We start from the raw sequence: 27,100 nt of genomic DNA on the forward strand, positions 1-27,100 counted from the left end.
TTGATTCTTACATAGCATTAAGTAAGATAAAATGGGTATACAGGAGTTTTTAATGAAAAATTAATGCCAAGATATTTTTGTCAAAAATTATTTAGTATTAACATCACATACAAGGAGGGGATACCTTCCTCCAATTTTACAAAATATAAAATCAAATAAATTTTGTGGATAAAGTATAGAATCAAATAAACTTAGAGCTGGAAGGAGCAAGAAATGGCCTAATCCAGTTTTTCTCAGGCAGTGGTGTCCAAGAGCACTGAGCCATAAGAAAGTGATTTAAGTGACGACTATTTTCAAAATTCTCCGAAGGATGGTATATATCATCCAGATGGTATTGACCATTCCAGATACTTATATTAATTTATTATATACAACAACTCAATGAAATTAAGATTTAGAGAATTAAAAATACTGAGAATCCCTTTAAAATAGAATAACCACTGTTATTACTACATTAGAGTGAGCAACTAAAGTGTTTGTGAAGTTATTCTGTTCCACATAAAAGCATATGTATAGCTTACAGTATTTGCTCCTAGATTGCTTTATCAGTATTATGATTTTTCCTTACGAGATCTTGATAATTCCCTTTGTTATAGAATCTTACAGTAAAGCTGGACCTACAATAATGACATTCATAATTAACTTTTAAAAACTGCTCCTTGCTGATAGCCAGTTTTAACAATAAATCACATTAAAAAGAAATTCAGTATCTTTGTTTAAAATACACAATTCTGTTTATAATGTATTATTGGGGTTAAGGCAAAAACTGTAAGTTTCTATATTTAGAACAAGTGTCTCAATATGATCAACCGGTGTGAAATATACCAGTGGAATAACTATATCCAGAATTTATAAATCAGAAGCAAATTTAAATAAAAGCAACTTAAAGATATTAAAAATGTATGTGGCAAAAATTTATATCCCCTTTTCTCTATAAAAACACTATGTAGACTGAGATTAGCATCCTACTGTGGAAATCTGTTTTGAGTAAAAAAGTCTAGATCTAGATTAGCAATCTGCCTGTGATTTACTGTAACTATTAAAATGCAGAAAAGAATTTCAAAATGTTAAATATATCAAGCAATTCCTAATTTGCTACATTTTTGCCACTGTGTCCACAAAACTCTGGTAAACTGATATCTGACAATAACTTACCACTTCTACCAAAAACATCCGATCTACCACAATGACTAGCCGAAACAAATTAAATGAATTAAGTGAACATTCTAATTTTCAAATAGCTTCAAAAAATATGAAGATATTTATTTTCACTCACCCTAAATCTAAAATATTCTTTCTAAATGTTCAATTAGAAAAAGTAAACAGTCATTTTGTAAGTAACTAGCTTCAAGACCAAAAGGAGCTTTGTAATACAAGACAAAAGAATATGCAGAACATAATTATCATTTCCCATAAAAAGAAATTACTTTTCAGGTGTTGTTATGTCTTTGTATCTCTTGACTTCTGGTGATTCTTCCAAGATTCTATCCAACAATATCTCAATAAACTCTTTAGAGACCCAAAACAGAGCAAAACTGAATGTGGTTATTACAAGATGAAGCAAATAATAAATTTAGTGATAGGTTAAAACAACAGTATAACCTATTTAAGAACTATAAAAATATTTCAAATACATGCAAAAAAGTAAAACTGATAAAAGAAGTAGAAGAAAAAAGAGATAATATATTTATATAGTTCTTAGAGGATAGAAAACCTGAAAGCAATATAAATTGATATATCTAGCCATCTAAAAATATAAACTTTCCGTAAGTTAAAAAAATCAGTATTAGCTGATATCACTTATATAAAGAGCTCCTAAAAAAAGTGCAACCAATTTTCACCTATTAAAAGCTGCAAGGATTAAAAAGAACAATAGCACTCACTGTTGTTAAGGGGACACTCTAATAACTCTGCTGTGAGAGTAAATTTATACTACCTTTCTAGTGAACACCTAGGAATGATTTATCAAAATCACTAAAAAACGCATATATCATTTAATCAAGTAATTCTACTTTGAGGAATTTAGCCCAAGGAAACAATTAAAAATAAAGACAACCATTACATGTATGTATAACTGAATCAATGTGCTATATGGCTGAAACTAACACTGTAAATCAACTATACTTCAATTAAAAACAAACAAAACAAAGCCAGAAAGATAAAGAACATTACAGCATACTAACACATATATATGGAATTTAGAAAGATGGCAACGATAACCCTATATGCAAAACAGAAAAAGAGACACAGAAATACAGAACAGACTTTTGAACTCTGTGGGAGAAGGTGAGGGTGGGATATTTCAAAAGAACAGCATGTATACTATCTATGGTGAAACAGATCACCAGCCCAGGTGGGATGCATGAGACAAGTGCTCGGGCCTGGTGCACTGGGAAGACCCAGGGGAATCAGGTGGAGAGGGAGGTGGGAGGGAGGATCGGGATGGGGAATACATGTAAATCTATGGCTGATTCATATCAATGTATGACAAAACCCACTGAAATGTTGTGAAGTAATTAGCCTCCAACTAATAAAAAACAAACAAACAAACAAAACAATGCTGAGTTTCCAATTCATGAATTTGGTATTATTTAGGTGCTCTTTAATTTCTTTAATTAATGTTTTGTAGTTTTCAACACACAAACAATTTACATTTAAAAAAAATACACGTCCCAAAGTGTTTTATGCTATTATGAATGCTTTCTTTTAATTTAAAACTGTGACTGTTTGTTGCCAGTATTTACAAATATGATTTTTATATATGTGATATCCTATCTGCAGGTTTACTGTACTTACTAGTTCTAGTGACTTTTTTGTAGACTCTGTAGAATTTTCTAAATTGGCAATCATGCCATCTATAAATAACATTTTACTTCTTAAAAATAAATAGAATAAAATGAAGATAGTACATCATTACTATATTTTACTAAGAAATCAGTTAGGAATACCAGGGTTAATTAATAAGATGGAATAATATTAAAATCACATTGTGGAATATTTTCTGTAATAAGGAATTTTTGATAAAATATAACTAAGTGAAAATCATAAGCTACAAAAGATAATTGTTCCTTTTTATTTCAAGGGATATTGAAGGAAAAAAATCAAATATAAACTGTAGTTAATTTAGGATGATGCAATTACACATGATTTTGGTCTTTGTCTTTATTCTTTATTGTGTTTTCCAAATTTTCTGTATTAGGTACTTCTTTAAAGAAAAAATTTCCTTGATGATTTGAAATTTCTGTAGATGGTTTTAATCACAAAATCTTCAAGAGGTACAAAACATAAATAACTACCATCTGCTTTAGGGACAGATTAAAACCACTGTTATTTTTTTTTTTTTACTGCACTCCAAAAATTTGGTTCATGTTATTTAAATGGTTAGATAGCACCAGTGACTCAATGGACATGAATTTGAGCAAACTCTGGGAAATAGTGGAGGACAGAGGATCCTGGCGTGCTGCAGTCCATGGGGTCACAAAAGAGTCAGACATGACTTAGCAACTGAATATCAACAGCAATACTTTATAAATGTTGACTTTAAAACAATGAAAATAGGAAACATGACCATTTAACCAAATACACTATCACTCTTACACATATAAGAGAAATCTAACTACATTTACATTTACAATCATATAAACATCTCCATATATATACTTAACATGATTCAGGAAATAACTTCCTATTAAAAAACAAAGAGCATCTGATAGCCAGCATGTATAACAGAACTGAAAAATGGTTCCCAGAATACAGTACACATTCATTAAATGACAGCTATTACTTTTATTTTAGCTCCCACTATTATTAGAATTATATATATAACTACCTTAACTCTTCATTTTACATACACATATAGCCCTGAACAAAGGCAAGAGACAAGTGTCTTCATTCAATTTTATTTCCTGTGTCAGCTATTTTGTACTATGAGAATGAGGTTAAGTATTCTAAGTATTCATGCACAATAAGAATATGCGCATGAGAATCTGATTCTATTCTCTCAAAAGGGATAAAAGAAACAATCTGATATACTTCAGACTCAGAACTAAGGAAAACAAAACAAAACAAAACCTGCCTCCAGATAGAGGTTAGCATTAATACTGTGATATTAGAAAACTTGCACTAAGACTGGGCTAATCCTCTCACACTGGGATTTCCTCCTGTCACTGCAGCAATAAAAAAAAAGCTAACAAAAACATTAAATACCCAATAAGCAAGTTCCTACAACATTCAACATTCTTGATTATTCTTGGTTTTTCACCCAGGCAACAGAATGCTTCTACTTCGGAAGAGTTGATTCTCTTCATGCTAAGGCTAATAAATGCATACAATTGACAGAATTTTTAAACAGCAGGGAGTATAACACTCTTTGTATATAAGAACAATTTAAATTCTAAAAATTCACAATTTTGATTCACTAAAAATAACCTTAACTCAGCAAATACATGCCTTTCTAATTTCAAAGAATGCCCTCTGGATTTAAAAGAAAACTTATTTCCCAAATAAAAATAATTTAGCAAAACACAATTGACCTACTTAAAACAATTCACATATTATAACCAACAAATTGTCAATTTATTTATTTGTTTTGTTAATTTGACACAATTCATATCTTCTCACCAATCCTTCAGAAACTACTATACCTCCTGAACTTATATAGTGATGAAAATTGCATTTCTTAGCAAAATTTTATGTGTTTAATGACTTACTCATGTTCATTGATATAAAGTTCTGCAAGTTCATGCCAGGCTTCTTGGTCTCCAACAAATCTGGTGAGAGTAAGGGGGAAAAAAATTAATGTGTAGATATTCTGTAAATGAACAGCATGGAAGCAAAAAGGAAATCAATGCAAATTCCATTTTAATTAAAAAAGATTTATCAGAATAACAAAACACAATCCTCTTGTAAGACACTCACTGTTCCAGATACTCATTCAATTCCCGAATGGCCTCCACATTTTTCCCCTGGGCTTTTCGAATGGCAATCTTACGCTTTCTTGCAGCCTGTGGGTTGACATTAATAAAGGATTAGGCCTTCATGATTCCCTGGGTTTTTGTAAAGAAGGTAATTTGACTGTGCAAATTATTATCTCAATGCCAATGAAATTCCATTGTAGAACTACTGCTTAGTGAGAGTTTATAAACATACCCCATGATATCCCACTGGGGAGTTCAAACATTCCTCTAACAATCACATGTGCTTTACTTTTGATGTATACAATATATGCATCATTTCATTCAAATAAATAACCATCCAGATTCGGATAATTACAAGCCAGCAGGGAATCTTAATCTTTATCCAGCCTAAAGTCCTTTACTCTGTCTCATTCATAAGATCTGTATCTTAAGAGATAGAGGGATAGTGGAGATTAGAAAATAATCTTACTGTGGCCACTTGAATGTCATTATACAAATATGGCCTCTAATAACTTTTTTCACAATTTTAAGAGAAAAATCTAGCTAAAAGTCTTTCAAAAGAATAAAATGGGTTCTGAAAGAAATATTTTTATAATATACAAAACATTTAAAACTTGCATCTTAAAGCTTTTCAAATATAAATAGAAAAATAAATGCCATTTGTTTACACGTTAATCAAACACATAATGAACATCTGTTGTTTGCCAGGTACTGTGCTAGACAGTGAAAATAAGAATAAAAAAAGGAATAGATAATTCCTTTCGGGAGTTAAGTCTGATAAGAGAAAGATACATCAAATAAAAAGACAATGATAGAGGTACCTAGGATATTGTGACAACATAGAAGAGATCCTAACATAGCCTGAGGGGAAGGGGTGGAAAGACAGCAAAGAGGGTTCCAGATGTGATACCTGAACTGAAATAGAAGATGCAAGTAGACATAAAGAAAGCAGAAGAGAAAACTATATGGAGGGAGGACATTGGATATTAGGAAGAACTCAGGAAAAAAAGCAGCACTGTGTATAATCAAGACTTTATGTTTGGGGCCACAGTGAACAATCAGAGACTGGAGGGTGCTGTGTGAATTATTAAATTTACATCCCCTTTATCTCTGTTTAATTATGAACATGACTGTCATTCTTTAAAATAACACACACTCCACAAGATATAGACAAGGAAAGTAAAATGAATGAAGCCTCCTTAGATCAAAAGAGCTATCTGTCCTGGGGTGGAAAGGTGGACTTTCTGAAAAACTGAAAGTCAAAAAACATCAGAGAAAATTAAGAGACTTACAATAAATAAAACCAAGCACCATATTTATAATAATAGTGATAATAATATTTTGGTAATGAAAAAAATGACACCTGTTAAAAATATATATCCTGATTATATGGCTCATATCGAAGGCCTACCACAATGCCTGCCACATAGTAAGCAATATTTTTTAAAATAATTTTACTATTTAGAATAATGAAAGGACCATAATAAATACAAGAAGTCTCAATTTATAAAGATTTCAGAAGGAAAGTAAAAGTAAAGTTCTAAAAGTAACTTGCCCCAGTCCTTATAGGATCTTTATCAGTTAAAATGATTTTGTACTGATGCCGTGAAACCTGTTGAAAATACTGCATTCAAATTCCATAAATAAGAGGCAAAAAGTCAAACTATAAACATGAATAGGAACCAGTACTTCTATAGTCATAGTAAGAGATGTGGTATGAACACTGTAATGGACACCATTATTCACAAATGAGTTTCATTTTTTAAAAAATACACCTCATACTAACTTTTTCTCAGTGCTTTGACAACAGAATCATGTCTCTACTGTTGAACACACACCAAAGTTTTACGACAGTAGCATTTTGTAGAATACTGTTTACAAAGCATTACCAGTGTTTCATAGATAATTAATATTTTTAAATGCCTTTTTAAAAAAAAATTAAAAAGCCTTTCATGAATGGAAAACAAGAGGTTTAAACAACCTAAATGCATCAAAAGAGGAAGGATGAGAAGTAGGATCTCAAATTTCTCATTACCATTCTAGATTCATTGACCAGAGTTCCTGAGAAAAACTGAGATATTACAAATTAACTTGTTATTATTATTTTGAATCATGGATATTTGTAGTAGGTGGAATACCACAATTTTAAAATAATGTAAAACAAAAAAAAATTGGTATTAACTTTTTAATAGTCTATTTTAAAAACTAAAAGAGTTTTCCACCGAACAAACACTTCAGTGAAGTATAAGCAAAGATTTTAAATATAAGGTTTTATTAACCAATTTGGGAAACATGCTCCCAAATCTCTACTATATAAGCAATATACTGTTAAACCACTTTAAACCTAAGATACAGTATCCTATCTCCTAGTATTCTAAGGTTAAAGGCAAACTTTTAAGTAGTAACTATTCAACTATACAAAATCAGTCTTCTTAATGAAACTACACATGACAGTTTAAAGAAAAACCTACATGGCAATCAGTATCATACAGGCAACAATATATCATTAATTCACACACAACAGTCCTTCTACAGAAAAATAATACAACATTTTGGAAAACAAAAAACTTCACTTATCATGATCATTTAAAAAGACTACTAAGCAGGGATTTCATTTCCAGCCAAGATGAAGTAACAGGGAGCAGTTTTATCCTCTTGCCTGAAAATACCAATTGTAGCTATATATAAATATATATGTAACAACTATTTTTAAGGCAGAGGACAACAGGCAAAAAAAAGAAAAGAAAAGAAGAGATGATTCCTGACAGGCAGAAACAAACAAGGTGAGCCCTATTTTTATTGCCCTGGTTCACTGTTTTGAGTTTCAAGGGTGCTGTGCAAGAAAAGAAAACCAGGTTGAGCCCAGATGAAGCCATGAGTTCAGAAAGCATTCAAGAGTCCAAGAAGATCAAACATGTTAGAGTTCACGGGGCAGAGTACAGGAAAAGAAAGAAAAATATACAAGACTCTAAAGAGATTTCCCTTGAATCTCCAGGGTTCCCCTTAAGTACTCAGTACTTAATGTACTGATCGGTGCACGTGTACGAGAATACTGATCCCCTGGAGCAGTGAGTAGTACTGATCAGTAGTGATCAGTGTATGTGTACGAGGAAACGTTAAATGCCAAGAAAAGATCTAAAAGAAACATTCAGGGGGAAAAGTGCCCCAGAGCTCACACAAGGCTGGGAACAGTGTCTTTTTCTACAAACCGGACTGGAAAATGCCATGATTCCTAGGACAGTGGATAGAGTACTAAGATGGACCTATTGGGGAATAATTAGTCCCAGGATAAACAATGTTCTGGGCCTATCTCACAAAGACCCAAAAGGATAAAACTGTTTGTAATTTAATTATATCCTACAAGAAAGAATATTTATATATATTCATATATATATGAATACAAAAATCAGAAGGGGCAAAGAAAACTTTAGACGATGATGATTCTGTTCACTACCTTAATTGTGGTGATGGTTTCACAGGTGTATACAATCGTCAAAATTTATCAAATTATACACCTTAAATATGTGCAGTCTATTATACATTAATCATATGCCAAAATAGTTTAAATACCATTAGACTAAACATTGAGTCTTAACTATTTATCAATTTCCATTTATATTTCTTTCTCACATTTTTTTTCACATCTTATGAACTATGACAATGTTTTGAATTCTTCTGAATTTCTTGTTTAGATCGACCTTTGTAAAGTCAGTTTAAGTCAAAAATGAAAACTGCTCCACATTTTACAAGCAATCTTAATAATGGAGTCAGGATTTCTACTGCAAAATATGAAATGCCAAAAAGTTCTTATGATCATAAATTGTTACATACCTCTGTAACATTATCTACTATAGTTAGCTATCAATTTTTTCCTAAAAGACATCTTACATCTTCAAAAAAAAAAAAATAGGCCACACAGGGCAAGAACCTAGAAAAGGATTAAAGGACTAAGGTCTACCAGTTAAGTACAATGCAGAGCAACCCCTTCCCCAGATGTTGAGACCCAGAAAGACCACTGGCAACAGAGGGAAAGCTTCTTTTGCTTCCAGGTTCTTTTGCTTCCAAGGCTTATTCCATGACCCTGGGAAATATGGCCTTATAAAAGCATCTTCACACTTGGCAGAGAGGCAATTACGTCTAATTCCAAAATAAGGGTCATGGCATAAGCCTTAGAGGCAGTGGTCTTTCTGGGTCTCAACATCTGGGGTAGAAGGAGTTCTAGGTTGTACTTTACCAGTAAGCCACCTTAGAGTCCCATAATCTCTGGCCTAAGACAGAACAGTCTCCAAATTACATAATTCATCTCTTTTTACCCCTTTCAAACCATCTCCCACATTACTGACAGTTATCTTTAAAACAAAAAATCTGGTGGTACTTTGCCAATCAAATTTGACTTCATGCTCCATTTTCTAAGAATTAAAATTCTGTTATACTCAATATCATGTAATAACCTATACAGGAATAATCTACAAAAAAAATTCAACTTACTATTCTGATACCTGAAACAAAAAGAACATTGCAAATCAACCACAAATTAAAAGAAGAAATCAAAAAAAGAAATAAAAATTTTACTGATAATGCAGAAAAAAAAAACTCTGAAGTATAACATACCAGGTTGTTCACAAATATAGAACTTCTTGTACTGCTAATCACTTAGGACAATGAACCAACTAAAAGATATAAAACATTGCCCCTTAAAGCCCTAGCCTTCCTCAGTGGTGAATCAGTGGTGAAGAAGGGGTAGGTTAAACCTATGCAGAGCGCTAGAACCATGCTCTCTTCAACAAGACTAGAAATGAAATTTCATGAAATAACTGCATTAAAGAAGGCAGTTCAAAAAGAAAAAGGTAAGTGGCCTTTTAAGCATATTAAAAGATACTCAGAATCTCTCATAATGCAAATTATATATTTAACTAATTACATTGGCAAAGGTTAAAAATGAAAAAAAGCTGGTAATATACCATGTGGGAGGACACTGGGAAAGAAGCACTCTCATATACCATGTGAGTGAGTACAGATGACTAAAACACTTTTGTGGAGGGAAATTAGGCAGTATCTTTTAACTGTTAAGATACATGGATCTCCTGACTCAGATTTCACTTCTAGGAATCTATTCTACAAATGACACGCACTGCAACACTGCTTCTGGGAGGAATGTATCAGATAGCAAAGGGACTTAACTAGTTCAAGAAAGTTTTTCATCAAAACAAGGATTATACATCCATATACTACAATGCTATGCAGCGACTTAAAGGATGAGATAAAGGATGTGCTGACATAGACTTAGGTAGAGTTTGGGGCTTCCCAGGGAGCTCAATGATAAAGAATCCACCTACCAATGCAGGAGATGCAAGAGATACAGTTCAGCAGGAGTGGGAGGGAGGAAAGGGAGAGATTAAAAAAAAAAAAAGAGACACAGGTTCAATCCCGGGTTGGAAAGATCCCCTGGAAAAGTGAAGGGCAACCCACTCTGGTATTCTTGCCTGAAAACTGCTATCAACAGAGGAGCTGGACACAACTGAGCACTTTCACTTAAAAGGTAGAGTATGCCACCATCTGCATTTCCAACCATTCTCCCTATCAAAAGGGACATATATACACACACGCATAAAGACCTATTTGTGTGTGCATGAGAAAAAATTTCTGGAAAAATTCTTAAGAGACATTTGCCTAAGTGAAGGAGGGCTTGAGATCTGGGATGGGAGGACTTATTTTTCAACATATATGCTAGTACTGTTTGCAATTTTTAACATGCGTACATACTACTTTTTTCAAAAGAGCATTTCACAATTTTTAAAAAACAGATGAGATGACCCATTTTAGCAACCTCCCTAAATTTGAAACTTCTACTTCAATCACCTTTTTCTTTTCTCCCAAGGTAGGTCATATACTTTAATAATGCTAAGGTTTACTCATTACATCATGGAATATGATGTCTTTCCCCAGCCCGTCATCTGTCTTAGTTAAGCCATACTCAACCATCAAGGCCTACAAGGCTCAGAAATACTGCAGCAAATCACCAAAGAATCAGGATTTAGCAAGTCTATTTCAAGGTCTACAATCTGTTAAGTATATCATGCTATCTCTCTAAACCAAAGTCAAGGATAATGTCTAAATCATCCTTCTAGTCTCTATACCAAGCACATAGCAAGCACTCAATAAATATTTTTTGAAAGAATAATGAATGCATATGAGAGGGAAAGAGAGTTCCCTAAAACTTTAATGAATAACCTCATTTTTATACTGGATATCCAGGAATACAGGAGCACAAGATCGACGAAAGAGTCATTCAGTCAGTGTTAGACAATGCAAAGCCCTACAGTATAAAAGCTTGAATTATAACTATGGCTATAACCATGAAAGTTCTACACAGTAACATTAATGTTTCAGTTCAGTTCAGTCGCTCAGTCGTGTCTGACTCTTTGTGACCCCATGGACTGCAGCACGACAGGCCTTCCTCTCCATCACCAACGCCCGGATTTTACTCAAACTCGTGTCCATTGAGTCGTGATGCCATCCAGCCATCTCATCCTCTGTCATTCCCTTCTCCTGCCTTCAATCTTTCCCAGCATCAGGATCTTTTCAAGTGAGTCAGTTCCTTGCATCAGGGGGCCAAAGTATTGGAGTTTCAGCTTCAGCATCAATCCTTCCAATGCATATTCAGGATTGATTTCCTTTAGGATGGACTGGTTGGATCTCTTTGCAGTCCAAGGGACTCTCAAGAGTCTTCTCCAACACCACAGTTCCAAAGCATCAATTCTTCAGCTCTCAGCATTCTTTAAGACCAACTCTCACATCCATATATGACTACTATAAAAACCATGGCTTTGACTAGATGGAACTTTGTCAGCAAAGTAATGTCTCTGCTTTTTAATATGCTTTTTAGGTTGTTCATAACTTTTTTCCCAAGAAGCAAGCATCTTTTAATTTCATGGGTGCAGTCACCATCTGCAGTGATTTTAGAGTCCAAGAAAATAAAGTCTGTCACTGTTTCCACTGTTTCCCCATCTATTTCCCATGAAGTGATGGGACCAGATGCCATGATCTTAGTTTTCTGAATGTTGAACTTTAAGCCAACTTTTTCACTCTCCTCTTTCACTTTCACCAAGAGGCTTTTTAGTTCTTCTTCACTTTCTGCCATAAGGGTGGTGTCATCTGCATATCTGAGGTTATTGCTATTTCTCCCAGCAATTTTGATTCCAGCTTGTGCTTCATCCAGCCCAGCATTTCTCATGATGTACTATGCATGTAAGTTAAATAAGCAGGGTGAAAATATACAGCCTTGACATATTCCTTTCCCTATCTTGAACCAGTCTGTTGTTACATGTCCAGTTCTAACTGTTGCTTCCTGACCTGTGAACAGATATCTCAACAGGCAGGTCAGGTGGTCTGGTATTCCCTTCTCCTTAAGAATTTTCCAGAGTTTGTTGTGATTCACACAGTCAAAGGCATTGGCACAGTCAATAAAGCAGAAGCAGATGTTTTTCTGGAACTCTTGCTTTTTTGACAATCCAACGGATGTTGTCAATTTGATCTCTGGTTCCTCTGCCTTTCCTAAATCCAGCTTCAACATCTGGAAGTTCATGGTTCACATACTGTGAAGCCTGGCTTGGAGAATTTTGAGCATTACTTTGCTAGCATGTGAGATGAGTACAATTGTGTGGTAGTTTGAGCATTCTTTGGCATTCCCTTTCTTTGGGATTGGAATGAAAACTGACCTTTTCCATTCCTGTGGCCACTGCTGAGTTTTCCAAATTTGCTGGCATATTGAGTACAGCACTTTCACAGCTTCAGCTTTTAGGACTTGAAATAGCTCAATTGGAATTCCATCACCTCCACTAGCTTTGTTTATAGTGATGCTTCCTAAGGCCTACTTGACTTCACATTCCAGGATGTCTGGCTTTAGGTGAGTGATCACACCATCGTGATTATCTGGGTCGTGAAGATCTTTTTTGTACAGTTCTTCTGTGTATTTGTATTCTTGCCACCTCTTCTTAATATCTTCTGCTTCTGTTAGGTCCATACCATTTCTGTGTTTTCTTGTGCCCATCTTTGCATGAAAAAGTTTCCTTGGTATCTCTAATTTTCTTGAAGAGATCTCTAGTCTTTCCCATTCTACTGTTTTCCTCTATTTCTTTGCATTGATCACTGAGGAAGACTTTCTTATCTCTCCTTGCTATTCTTTGGAACTCTGCATTCAAATAGGTATATCTTTCCTTTTTTCCTTTGCCTTTTGCTTCTCTTCTATTCACAGCTGTTTGTAAGGCCTCCTCAGACAACCATTTTGCCTTTTTGCATTTCTTTTCCTTGGGGATGGTCTTGATCTCTGCCTCCTGTACAATGTCATGAACCTCCATCCACAGTTCTTTAGGCACTCTGTCTGTACTGTTTAATGTAAGTAAAGTCTTCCCCTACCAGACTTTATTAGTTCTAGGTCTTATATGGCTTTGTTGTTCTCCCTTAATGTCTACCACAGTGCTTTCTATGGATATGGTAACAGAAATACTGTCTTTATTTTTAGTAACACCAACACTTTGGTGGCTCCTGACAGATACTCAAATAAATATTTCCAGAAGGACAGAAGGGACTGAGGGAAGATTAGATAAAAATAATATTTGATGAAAGAATAATACGTCTAACAAAGCTGAATTAAGTCACTTTGTTATAGAATGTTTACCTAACAACCAAATGATTTAGTTACTACCCCCTCAGATAACCTGAGGGGAGCCAACCCATAAAACATGGAAAGTACTACAAAGACAGGATAATATTTAGTTACATATTATCTTAGAACCTGTAGTGAACTAATTTCTTTGAAATATGCCCAACTTAAACTGACACAGAAATATTTGACTTCTAATTCAAAAAATACATTACAAACTACTGATTTTTAAACTAGCATGAGAAAATTACATGAAACAAGTTTTTCAGAAATCTGGTATCATATTTTCAATATATGGCTGCAAAAAAAAAAAGAATACCTTTTAAAACTGTGGTGAAATCTTACAGCTGAAATAAGTACATGAGAAAATCTTTAGGAAAAGAAAAATGGTGCTTTTTATAAGGGATTGCTTTATTAAAACAGAGGGCAACACATTAGGATAAATAAAATTAAAAGATTATTAAATTTTTTTCAATTTTAATTTTTTAGATATTTGGGATATCTAAATTAACTGCTTTTTAATAATATATAAGCTTCCAGTTGTCAAAACTTTTCCCTGAATTTCTATTTTCTGAGAATCCTTACCATTTAAATAGCTACAAAACACCTAGGAAGTTTCCAGAGAAAATTTCTCTGGGGTGGGATTATATTAAAAGAAATAATCTAAGCCATTATACCAATACAGTAAACTAAAATGTTCTCAATATTTAAAAAAATAATTTTTTTTCCACCATGATATTTTTAGAACAGGTAATACTACCAAAAAGCCTTTCATTAATTAATTCCATACATTAATTACTGAGATGGCATCTTTCATTTTTCAATAAGACAACTAAAATATAACTACCCAAACAAGTTAGTATTTAATAAACTTCAAAATATTGCAGAAACTATAAGTTCTGACAGGTGTTTGTTCTTACAAGCACATAAAATTTATTCTATCTAAATTTTAACTAGCTGCTTTCTAATAAGAGATCTTGTAAGCCAAATTTAACTGAAGAGTTAAAACCTACTTTTTTTTAAAGTGACCCATCATGAGATATTTCAAATAACAAAATATGTTTCCATGTGTATTTTTCCATTATTTGTAAAATAATTTCACTTCTTAAAACAGAATTAACTGATCTTCAGGACAACCAGCTAACTTACAGTGTTAGTTGGATCTTCTTGTAAAATTCGATCATATAGCTGAATAGCATCATCATATCTATTTAAAAAGAAAAAGAAATATCAAGAATCATTACCTTAAAATTTAATGACAAATAGTAAATACAGAAAAAGATTAAACTGGAAAGACTTTATAAGTATTTACAATTACTACTAAGCATCTTCTGACCTTCACATAACAGTAAGTTTGATACAATGTCATTTTCTAAACAAAAAAAAAATTATAAATAAAATATTTATAGAAAAACTTACTTCAAAAACATACTGATTTGACTTGGTCTAAATACAAAGGTAAAAACTACAGCTCAAAGAGATACCTCTGTGGTCCCAGTTACACCTAGAATTACAGCAAATAAAGTATTTTTTTTTTTAAGTTTAATTTTAACAAATATTTTCACAAGGAAATGATCTAAGTATTTTTTTTCTTAGTTGCTAAGTCATGTCTGATTCTTTCGTGACCCCATGGACTGTAGACTGCCAGGCTCCTCTGTCCATGGGATTTCCCAGTCAAGAATATGGCAGTGGGTTGCCATTTCCTTCTGCAGGGGATCTTCCCAACCCAAGGATCAAATTCATGCTTCGCAGGGGGATTCTTTACTACTGAGCCACCTGAGAAGCCCCAATCCATGTGTTAATTCTCCTTTAATAAATATTTATGAGAGTTTTTCGTAGTTGAGCTGTACAGTTCAATTCATTAAGCACCTATTAAGGAATTCCCTGTTGGCTCAGTCAGTAAAGACTCTGCCTGCCGTGCAGGAGACCTGGGTTCGATCCCTGGGTTGGGAAGATCCCCTGGAGAAGGAAATGGCAACCCACTCTGGTCTTGCCTGGAAAATCCCATGCACATGGAGAGAGGAGCCCTCTGGGCTACAGCCTATGGGGTTGCAAGAGTTGGACACGACTTAGCGACCAAACCAAGTATGTACACATAATATACTTTGTTGGGTTACAACCTCATATCAGTTTAGTTCAGTTCAGTCATTCAGTTGTGTCCAACTCTTTGCAACCCCATGGAATGCAGCATGCCAGACTTCCCTGTCCATCACCAACTCCTGGAGATTGATCAAACTCATGTCCATCAAGTCACTGTGCCATCCAACCATCTCATCCCCTGTTGTCCCCTTCTCCTCCTGCCTTCAATCGTTCCCAGAATCAGGGTCTTTTCCAATGAGTCAGTTCTTCGCATTAGGTGGCCAAAGTATTGGAGCTTCAGTTTCAGCATCAGTCTTTCCAATGAATATTTAGGACTGATTTCTTTCAAGACTGACTGGTTTGACCTCCGTGCAGTCTAAGGGACTCTCAAGAGTCTTTTCCTTTTTTTTTTTTTCATTTATTTTTATTAGTTGGAGGCTAATTACAATATTGTAGTGGGTTCTGTCATACATTGACATGAATCAGACATGGAGTTACATGTATTCCCCACCCCGATCCCCCCTCCCACCTCCCTCTCCACCCGATTCCTCTGGGTCTTCCCAGTGTACCAGGCCCGAGCACTTGTCTCATGCATCCAACCTGGGCTGGTGATCTGTTTCACTATAGATAATATACATGCTGTTCTCTTGAAACATCCCACCCTCGCCTTCTCCCACAGAGTCCAAAAGTCTGTTCTGTACATCTGTGTCTCTTTTTCTGTTTTGCATGTAGGGTTATCATAAAGGGGAAAAATTCTTAATACTTCAAAAAATAAAAAAAATAAATGAAGCATTCTATACAAGTAAAAAATAAATAAATAAATAAATAAATAAATGAAGCATTCTATACAAGTAAAAAAAAAAAAGTCTTTTCCAACTCCATAGTTCACAATCTCACATGGGAAACAACAAATTTATCAAGTGAAAAAAATAATCAAATATGACAGGATAAAACACTGTATGATAGTGAATCAAAAGGAGTGATACATCAGAAATCACATAAAGCACTTTATCTAACAATACACTCCTATATATGGTAATCTTATTTGGAGTACAAGGAGATAGTTAAGTGATTCTGAAATTCTTTCCTAACCATATCCATATCCCCCAACTCCCTTCCAATCAATTTCTTCACTTCCATATAAGATCTTTAGAGAAAGCAAAAATCCATGCTTAAAAACTTTTATAGCAGTGTTTATAAAACTAGGGACAGCAGATATACTCTTGAGATCTATTCTTAAGTTCTCTATGATAATTTTTTAAGTTTTTCTCTTAATGATACTCAACACATAGAATATTCTATATCATCACATGACACATCCTTTAATCGAACATTGCCCCACAATTTTAATGATCAAGACTGTATTTGTGATTACAGTCATGTCAATAGATAAGAATATTTTAACTAATGGTAGCAGACTACTGAGAAAATTAAAAGCAGACTTAATTTTTCAATGTGATTATACCATGCAAAGGCCAAACAGCATCACTACATCCTAAGTTAATCAGAGTTAGCAATAGCTCAGAAAAAGAAAATCACTTTAGAAATCAAATACATGGTAATATTTGATTATAGGTATGCTAGCCTCACAAGAATCTGCAACCACAGAAAACAGAAAATAAAATCATTAAATAATAATAAAACAAAACAATAAAGTATATAAACAAGGGCAAAAATTAATGCTAAAAAGCACTGGTTCTCACAAGACAAAGTACATAAGAATCACCTGGGGATCTTCTCCCTCCTATATAACCTCTGGGAAATATACTGGAAATGACAGAGGAAAATAGGAAACCATTCATTTCATTAATACAGTGATACTAATAATGTGAATTCTTAAGATTTTTGAGTCTTTTTGGTATTTTATTAGAAAACCTACATTGTCTTTATAGTTTGAAAACTATATACATAAGGCATTAATAGTTTTACATTCGAACATATTTAAGTTATAATTTTAAAAAAATAATTTATGTAAAAACTGGGTGTGATGATTAATTTTCTGTGTCAATCATGGGGTGCCCAGATCAAATATTATTTCTGGGTATGTCTAAAGGTGTTTCCAGATGAGATTAGCATTTCAATTCATGTACTTAGTAAAACAGACTGCCTTCCCCAATGTGGTGGCCACCATTCAATCCCTTGAGGGCCTAAACAGAACAAGGGAAGAACAAGGAGGAATTCATCTCCTTTTACTGCCTCACACTCCTAGAGCTGGGACATTTTATCTCACCTTCTCCTGCCTTCAGACTTCAAACTGAAATTTACACCATCAGCCTGGTTCTCAGGCCTTCAGACCTGGTCTCAGACTGAATTACAGTACCAGCTTTCCTGGGTCTCCAGGTCAAAAACAGCAGATCTTGGGACTTCTCAGCCTCCATATCTGCCTCATAGTAAATCTCCATTATGCACACCCATGCGTGCAGACACACACACACACATCTCATTGGTTCTCTTTCTCTAGAGAATCCTGATTAATACACTAAAGGTCCATAAAAATTTATCTTGAGTCAACAACATTCTCAAATCTACCTGTCTACTGTCCTGCATTACTCCCCTTATTGATTTCAGACATGTCAGTAGAGTGAAGACTAGGCAACTACGTACTTTTTAAATGTCACAGATAATTCTAATTCACACAATCATGTATGAAAATGGTTAAAGGTCCTATGTAACAAAAACACATAAACAACCACTCTTTCTGGAAAAATAGTAAAATCTTACTAGGTAAAATGATATGAGTTTTAATTAAAGTATAAAGGCTTAAAGAAACTAAAGTTCACTAGAAACTTGAGTTAATACTTAAGAATAAATTATTACTACCATATTAATTTTTTGTATGATTGGAAAGAAGGTAGAGAAATGATCTCTATTAAAATGTGTTAAAAAAGATAATCTGAAAAATCATTCATCTTAGACTCTGGGATGTGTTTTGTTATCCATATATTTCAAGAATGGTCTAGGAATTCATACTATTTGAAGTAAAAAAAAAAAAAGTGCTAATAGAATAGAATACTGATTCAGGAGCAATCCTTTGCAGATTTCTTCCATTCTGCTCTCTGATTCAAAATTATTTTCTGCTAACTGCAATACTATTTTATTTTATTTATCCATGCCCTTTGCTTACTAACAGAGAAGATCCAAAGATATTAAAATACACACAGATAAAACAGATAAGCCAAAGTCATAGGAATAAAAGGGTTAAGAAAAACTGTATCAATAAATCTTGCAAGAAAAAAACTACAAGTGAAGTACAAGTAAACCCTGTCTCACCTAAAGCACCAAGTTAAAAAGGTAAGAACCAACAACCTGACTATAAAATGAATATAAAAACTTAAGAGAAAAAAAAAAAACTTAAGAGACTGAGAATAGACAAAATAATCTTTAAAAAAAAAGAAAAGGACAAAGTTGAAGGACACACCTCCCAATTTTAGAACTACTACAAAGCTACAATATCATTATTGGATTCAACACAGTGTGGTATATAATAAACATATATATTGATGGAACAGAACTCAAAGCCCAGAAATAAACCATAACATAATTAACATTCAACTGATTTAATTGCCCAAGACAATTCAATGGGGAATGTAGTTTTTTCTGGTGCTAGGACAACCAGATATCTACAAAAGAAAGAATAAAATCGGACACCTGCTTCATACCATAAAAAATATTAACTCAAAATGTGTCAATGATCTCAGTGTAAAAACCCAAATTATAAAACACTTAGAAGACAATAGGTGTAATTTTCGTGACTTTGAATTAGGCAATGGTTTCTAGAAATAACACCCAAATGATAAGCAACAAAAGAAACAGTGAACTTAATTTTTAAAAAAAAGTTTTGTAATCAAAGGACATCACTGAACAAGTGAAAGACAAGCTGAGTAATGCAAGAAAATTTTTGCAAATCAAATATATGTGATAAAAGACCTGCATCTAGACTATATATAAAGATCTCTTACAGCTAAATAATAAAAAGACATAAATTAATCCAATTTAAAAACAGAAAATATGAACAGACATGTCTCCAAAGAACATATATAAATGTCCAAAAACTGCATGAAAAGATCCTCAGATTTTTGGTTCCTGTTCTGGCACATAAAGACTGGAAATCATCACTCCTATCCTCACAAGAAAAAGATAAACATACCAAACCAACTACTCGTAGATCCATCAGACAATTAAACTTACAGGGAAAGCCACTGCATCCAAAACTGCCAGACAGGTGAAGACAATCAACACTTATGCCATCAAATGCTGTTACAAGTAACAAACAGTGAAGTTGCAGGATACAAAATCAATATACAAAAATCTGTTGTGTTTCAATACACTAATAAGAATCTTATTGGAAAGAGAAATTAAGAAAACAATCCCATTTATAACTGCATAAAAAAGAATAAAATACCTAGAAATAATTTAATCAGAGTTGAAAGCCCTATATATTACAAATTTAAGATACTGATGAAAGAAACTGATACAAATAAATGAGATGACAGCTCATGCTCAAGAATTGGAAGAATTAATATTGGTAAAATATCCATAGTATCCAAAGAAATCTATAGATTCTGTGCAATTCTTAAAATTCCAATGACATTTCACAAAGAAATAGAACAAAACAACCCTAAAATTTGTATAGAATCACAAAAGATCTCAAATAGCCAAAGTAATCATGAGCAAGAAAAAAAAAGATGAAGGGATCAAGCTATCTGATTTCAGACTATATTACAAAACTATATTAATCAAAACAATATGGTACTGACAAAGAAACAGACACATCAATCAATGGAACAGAACAGAGAGCCCACACATATATGGTCAATTAGTTCACAACAAAGAAGCTAAGAATATACAATAGGAAAAAACCACTCTCTTCAATAAGTGATGTTGGAAAACTAAACAGCTGAGTGAAACTGGACCTCTGTCTTTATACCACACAGAAAAATTCAAAATTGGATTAAAGAGCTGAACAGAAGATCCAAAACCATAAAACCCCCGGAAGAAAACATAGGTGGTAGGCTCCCTGACATCAGTATTGGTGATTTTTTGAATTTTACACAAAAAGCAAAGTCAACAAAAGCAAAAGTTAACAAGTGGGACTACATCAAACTGAAAAGCTTCTGCACAGCAAAGGAAAACATCAACACAATGAAAAGGCAACCTATGGAATGGGAGAAAACATTTGCAAATCATATCTAATAAGAGGTTAACAGCCAAAATATTATAAGAGCTTATATAATTCAATAGCAAAAATAAAAAAGCAATCTAAGTAAAAAGGAGCAGAGGAATTGAATATACATTTTCCTAAAGAAGACACACAAATACATGAAAAGGTGCTCAACATCAGTAATCATCAGGGAAATAAAAATTAAAACCACAATGTGATATCATCTCATACCTGTTAGAATGACTATTATCAAAAAAACAAAACATACCAAGTCTTGGAGAGGATGTGGAAAAAAGGGAACTGCACTGTAGACGGAATGTAAATTGACACAGTCACTATGGAAAACAGTATAAAAGTTCCTCAAAAAATTAAACACAGAACTACCATTTGATAAAGTCAATTCTAATTTAGGGTATTCACTCAAGGAAATAAAATCACTAACTTGAAAAGATATCTGAAGCCCCATGTTCACTGCAGAAATATTTACACTAGCCAAGGCATGGAAATAACAGAAGTGTTTATCAATAGATAAACAGATAAAGAAATCTGACCCTTGAACAATGCAGAAATCAGGGAAGCCTACATCACAGTTGAAATTCCATAAATAACACATAATAACTTAAAGGTAGGTTTAAAAACCAAACCTACATCAAGTTGAAATTCCATATATATATATATATAAAACTTAGAATAGGCCCTCCATATACTTGGTCCTTCCTTCGTCAAGATTCTACATACAGATTCAACAACTACAGACGGTGCAGCACTGTAATATTTACTATTAAAAAAAATTTATGTATTAAGTGGACCCACACGATTCAAACCCATGCTGTTCAAAGTTTAACTGTATATATTAACACAATGTAATATTAGCCATAAAAAGGAAAGAAATTCTGCCATTTATGACAACCTGGATGAACCTTAAGGGCATTATGCTAAGTGTAGTAAGTCAGACCAAGAAAGATAAATACTATGTGATCTCACCTACATGTAGAATCAAAGAGAACATGAACTCATAGATACATAGAACAGATTAGTGGTTGTGAGAGGAGGGGATGGGGATTGGGAGAAATGGGTGAAGGTGGTCAAAAGGTACAAACTTCCAGTTATAAGATAAATTAAATCCTGGGACATACTACAACATGGTTTATTATAGCTAACAATACTGTGTTGTATAATTAAAAGTTGCTAACAGAGTAAATCTTAAACATTCTTATAAGAAAATAAAAATTTATAACTATGATGATGAATGTTCAACTTATTATGGTAATCATTTCACAATATACATACACATTTATCAAATTGTTATGCTATACACCTGAAACTAATATAATGTTATATATCAATTACAGGCTTCCCTGGTGGCTCAGTAGGTAAAGAAAGAATCCTGCAGTGTGGGAGACCTGGGTTCCACCCCTGGGTTGGGAAGATCCCCTGGAGGAGGGCATGGCAATCCACTCCAGTGGGTTGCTTGAAGAATCCCCATGGACAGAGGAGCCTGGCCGACTGCAGTTTATGGGGTCACAAAGATTCGAACATGACTGAACATATTTTCCCCTTAGTCTTAGTCCCTGTATCAATTATACCTCAATTAAAAATATATATATATATAGTAGCTTCTATATTTTGAGTGCCTATGAGGGTACTATACATATATCATTACTAATTCTCAAAACAACCCTGACAAGCTGGTAATATTCTTGTTTTACAGAGGAATAAGACTGAAAAAACTTAAACAAGTTAAATAATTTTCCAGGCCAAAAGATAATAAATCCTTAGTAATAGGATATGAAGTCAGTTCTTAATCCAAAGCATGGTCCCATTCCACGAGGCCAAAGATGATAAATGGATTCCTCTCTTATGTCAAATTCTATCTAATGGGAATAACTTGGAGGAGTGATGCTGAGAAGTACTCTGACACTATTCGGAAGCTGAGCAGCAAAAGATCTTGCATAATTAATGATGCTGCCACTGGTGCAGGAGGACCTAAATTTAAGACCCCATGTTTGCCATTTGAAAACAGGATCAAACTATATGCAAGATTCAGTTACCTCTCCATGGCTTCAAATCTCATGCCCGTTAGTCTCTTGACTCTGTGACTTCCAGGGAACTGTCTTCTCAACTCCTGAAGACAAAACTAAAAAAGAAAAAAAATTATAAAAAGACCTGAAGGACAGTAATTACACTACATATACTAAATGATCTATAAGGAATGCCTTTCATAGTCTTCAGTGTATCTTCTTAAATAATTTCATTACTGAGATCTAATGACATAAGTGAAATTAATCAGTAATGAAAAATGGAGTGAAAGAACAACTGTGAATTTACAGTGAGGACAACAATGAGTTCTCAGAAACTAGTCAAACTCTTAACTAAGAAAATGAGATTATGGGGGCCACTAAGCCATGAAATTAAAAGACGCTTACTCCTTGGAAGGAAAGTTATGGCCAACCTAGATAGCATATTATAAAGCAGAGACATTACTTTGCCAACAAAGGTCCGTCTGGTCAAGGCTATGGTTTTTCCAGTGGTCATGTATGGATATGAGAGTTGGACTGTGAGGAAAGCTGAGCACTGAAGAATTGATGCTTTTGAACTGCGGTGTTGGCGAAGACTCTTGAGAGTCCCTTGGACTGCAAGGAGATGTAACCAGTCCATCCTAAAGGAGCTCAGTCCTGGGTGTTCACTGGAAGGACTGATGCTGAAGCTGAAACTCCAATACTTTGGCCATCTCATGCGAAGAGTTGACTCACTGGAAAAGACCCTGATACTGGGAGGGAGTGGTGGCAAGAGGAGAAAGGGACAACAGAGGATGAGATGGCTGGATGGCATCACCGAGTCGATGGACATGAGTTTGAGTAAACTCTGGAAGTTGGCGATGGACAGGGAGGCCTGGCGTGCTGCGATTCATGGGGTCGCAAAGAGTCGGACACGTCTGAGCGACTGAACTGAACTGAACTGAATGAGTCTTTGAATACTAACATATCACTCCTCCTTAAAAACTGCTTCCATAATGAATCAAGCCCACCTTAACTAACTACAACAGTTTCCTGGCCTTTTGTTCCTAACTACTGCATAAGCATTCTCTAGATAAAAATTAAGCTCTTTGGTAGTACTCTGAAGTCTTGATCAAATATTATTAACACTTATGCCTTGTTCAAATCATATATTAATCAATCACCTTGTCAGAACACTTGTCCTGATTTAGGCCCATAAAATACAGACAAAATATCAATGGAGTACCAATCGTCCTTTGGCAGATATTCATAATTCACCCATCAACTCAATTAAACAAATAATCAAATATTTATTGAGCATGAGGGATTTTAAGAGTCTTAGAAATGTTAAGGATAATAAAAATGATCCTTTCTAGTTCCCCAAACCATAAGTGATTAAAAATGCATTTAACTAATGAACAGATTATTAATAAGAAAATAAGTTTTAATATGATTTGGCAGTATAGCTTCAAAGTCTGTGTCTGTAAATTCTATAATAAGAAAAATATTCAAGTTAATTAAAACAGAAAGTGAAGTTCAATTAGTTCTTTCATATCATGCAAAACTCATAGTTCTTGTTCAGTAAAGCTAACTGTGCTGAAATTCTGAACCATTAAAAAAAACACTGTTACCAGAAAAGTTATCTACTCACTTGATCTCCTACTTTATCAAATGGCATTTTGCTATACAAAAAATTATTTCAAAATCTCCAGCAAAAAATAAGCTGCCACCTCTGTTGCTATTCAAAAGACTATGTCTCATAGGTTTTAAAGGTAATACAAATGTTTTGTGGAATATTTTTTATCATGGGCAACTCCACCAGAATTAAATGTACTGCTAACACAAATTACATTGAAAAGGACAATGCCAATTAGACTTGTATATGTTCTCCAGGTATTTCTACTCTCTGGTATTGTTTTTTTGTATTTTCTTGGCTTATGAGGAAGCAGCATGAAGGAGCACTTAAGAGGTCAGGATTACAAAACATAAACCACTGCTTCCTGATTTATACAATAAATATAGTGATATGATCAAACAAATCAAATTAAGAAATAATTATATAGATCAAATAAAGCATGTAAAATAAAAATGATGTAAGGCATTTAGAATAGTGCCTAGCATATGAGTGTTCAAAAATATAGCTATTATTATTTTACTTTAAAATTAATTAAAATTAAATTAAAAATTACTTTCATAATGCATCAGGCCCCACTTAAATACCTGGTATGAGTATTTTAAGTCATGTTCTGTACATGTTAGGATTTTCTAATAATTTTAAGATATACATTTAAAATATCTCAAAACAATATTTAATGTTATGTACAACATAAGTCATTTAACAACCCAAAAGACAAATTTGTTTTAAACTATATGCTTATTTTTAACTCTATAATATAGTATAAACCACCTATTAAGTAAAATACCTTCACCAACTAATTTAACCTTTGCAGTGAAACTGGGACACTAAATATCTACTTTTCAGGATTGTTAAAAAGATATAAAAATATGATGTGTCCTAAAGTACCTAGTCAGTCCTACCAACTCAAGAGTAGCACTAAAAAACAGCTACAGAAAGCATTCACTACAAGCCACATACTGCTTATACATAATTCATGAAGGAAATTAAATATAAAATAAAATATACTCACCAATGCCAAGTCATCCCGACCATAGTCGAGGGCTGCAATCATCACCTGTTCATATATGATCCAAACTAAACACACAAACAGGAAGAAAGTGAATTTAATATAAAAATCTCACAACAGAAATTAGATAATGAATTCTTCTTGCTTCTGATATTTTAAAGAACATTATTTACAACTGAAAAGTGATTTATTATATTACATCTGGAATTAAAGAAAAAGTGTCCTGATATTTTTAGCAATGCATAATATATTAATATCTTACCAGGTTAAAAAAAAATTCAATTATTTAATACCTTTCCTGTTTTAAAAGATTCATTATGAAATACATTTTTGATCTGCCCAGAACTACAGCCTTGTGAGCTTTAAAACAAAAATGCCTATTTGATAGCTTCACTACTACCAATAATGATAAGCCCTTCTAAAAATAAAAGTTATCATTCAGCCTTCCTGAGAAGTGTTTTAAACAATAATAAATCATGGATTGATATTAACAGCAGAAAAATCATAATGACAGGATTTAAAAAAATAAACTGTAAATGATTTAAACATGTGCTGAGCATGAACATAATAGATTTAAAAACTTACTATCATCTCCAAGCTTAGAAGCATATTCACTAATTAATTCCTCTCCAACTTCCACAATTTGCTCACTATTTCGTGAGTTTTCTTCTCTCCATTTTCTCATTTTATCTCGCATTTCTGAAAAAAATAAGCTTGCAATTATATATACAAATTATTTGATTAATTTCAAACAAGTTGACAAGATGAAGTCAACTTTTTAAGTAAAGAAAATACACTCACAGTAATGTAAAATCTGTGGTATCTCAAATTTCATAAAGTGGAAAATCAATTTAACAAGAGCAACAGATTCTTTAGAAGACTGAAATTGCAACTGATATTACAGCTATCTTTACTGTATGGCATGGATCCTCTATCCCTTCAGGCAACTATGGATCATGCTTTTTTGAGGTGACAATGTTCAGAATTTGATAAAAGTTTGGATGATTTTTTCAGAACAATGAATAATGTTACACACTGAACTCTGAAAAAATTCAAAGTGCTCCACTGACTCAAGAATATAAAATTTTCACAATCAGGGTATCACATTAGGCTGGCTATCAGCACTGAAGGAATATTTATCACAAAACTCCCTTAAAAACATTACTACAACGGTCCATATAACATACAAAAATACACAATTACATAAGGAAATCAACACAGAAAAATTAGGACAAAGGAAATTTTTGCTTATATATAAAGAATAAAATGAATAATGTAAAGTAAGGCCAAAGGCACTAGCAAATAACAAAAGTTGAGAGAACAATTTTGCATGTTTTAATACAAGAGGGAACTCTGGAATTTCAAAGAACAGCATTTTGATAAAAGCAGAAATAATAACTAGGAGTGGGAGAGTACCTAATCCAGAAAAAAGATCCCTTTTTTATATAGTTAAGGTAGAATAAACTGTCCAATTCACCAGTTACATACATGCTTTCTACTCTTACCTCTGAAAAATCTTATATATTCATATAGTTACCTTCTTCCTTCTACTGACACACATGTTGTATAGATTTAAATAGCTGACTTAAGTTGTTATTGAATGTTACTGAATACATGAGTTAAATTATCAATAACAATAT

At 33.4% G+C, this 27,100-nt stretch overlaps 1 protein-coding gene across 1 annotated transcript in view; it reads right to left on the minus strand.

The window, feature by feature from the left end:
- Positions 1–27,100, minus strand: part of EMC2 (ER membrane protein complex subunit 2) — a 49,362-nt gene that overhangs the window by 16,452 nt on the left and 5,810 nt on the right. The window contains exons 2-7 of the mRNA XM_061123600.1: positions 26,046–26,159; positions 25,464–25,528; positions 22,870–22,955; positions 14,728–14,785; positions 4,918–5,003; positions 4,710–4,769 (exon numbers count right to left, since the gene is read on the minus strand). Coding sequence (XP_060979583.1) covers positions 4,710–4,769; positions 4,918–5,003; positions 14,728–14,785; positions 22,870–22,955; positions 25,464–25,528; positions 26,046–26,159 — 469 coding nt within the window. The remainder of the gene's footprint in view (positions 1–4,709; positions 4,770–4,917; positions 5,004–14,727; positions 14,786–22,869; positions 22,956–25,463; positions 25,529–26,045; positions 26,160–27,100) is intronic.

This window comes from Dama dama, chromosome 21 (assembly GCF_033118175.1).
Source record: "Dama dama isolate Ldn47 chromosome 21, ASM3311817v1, whole genome shotgun sequence".
Lineage (NCBI taxonomy): Eukaryota > Metazoa > Chordata > Mammalia > Artiodactyla > Cervidae > Dama > Dama dama.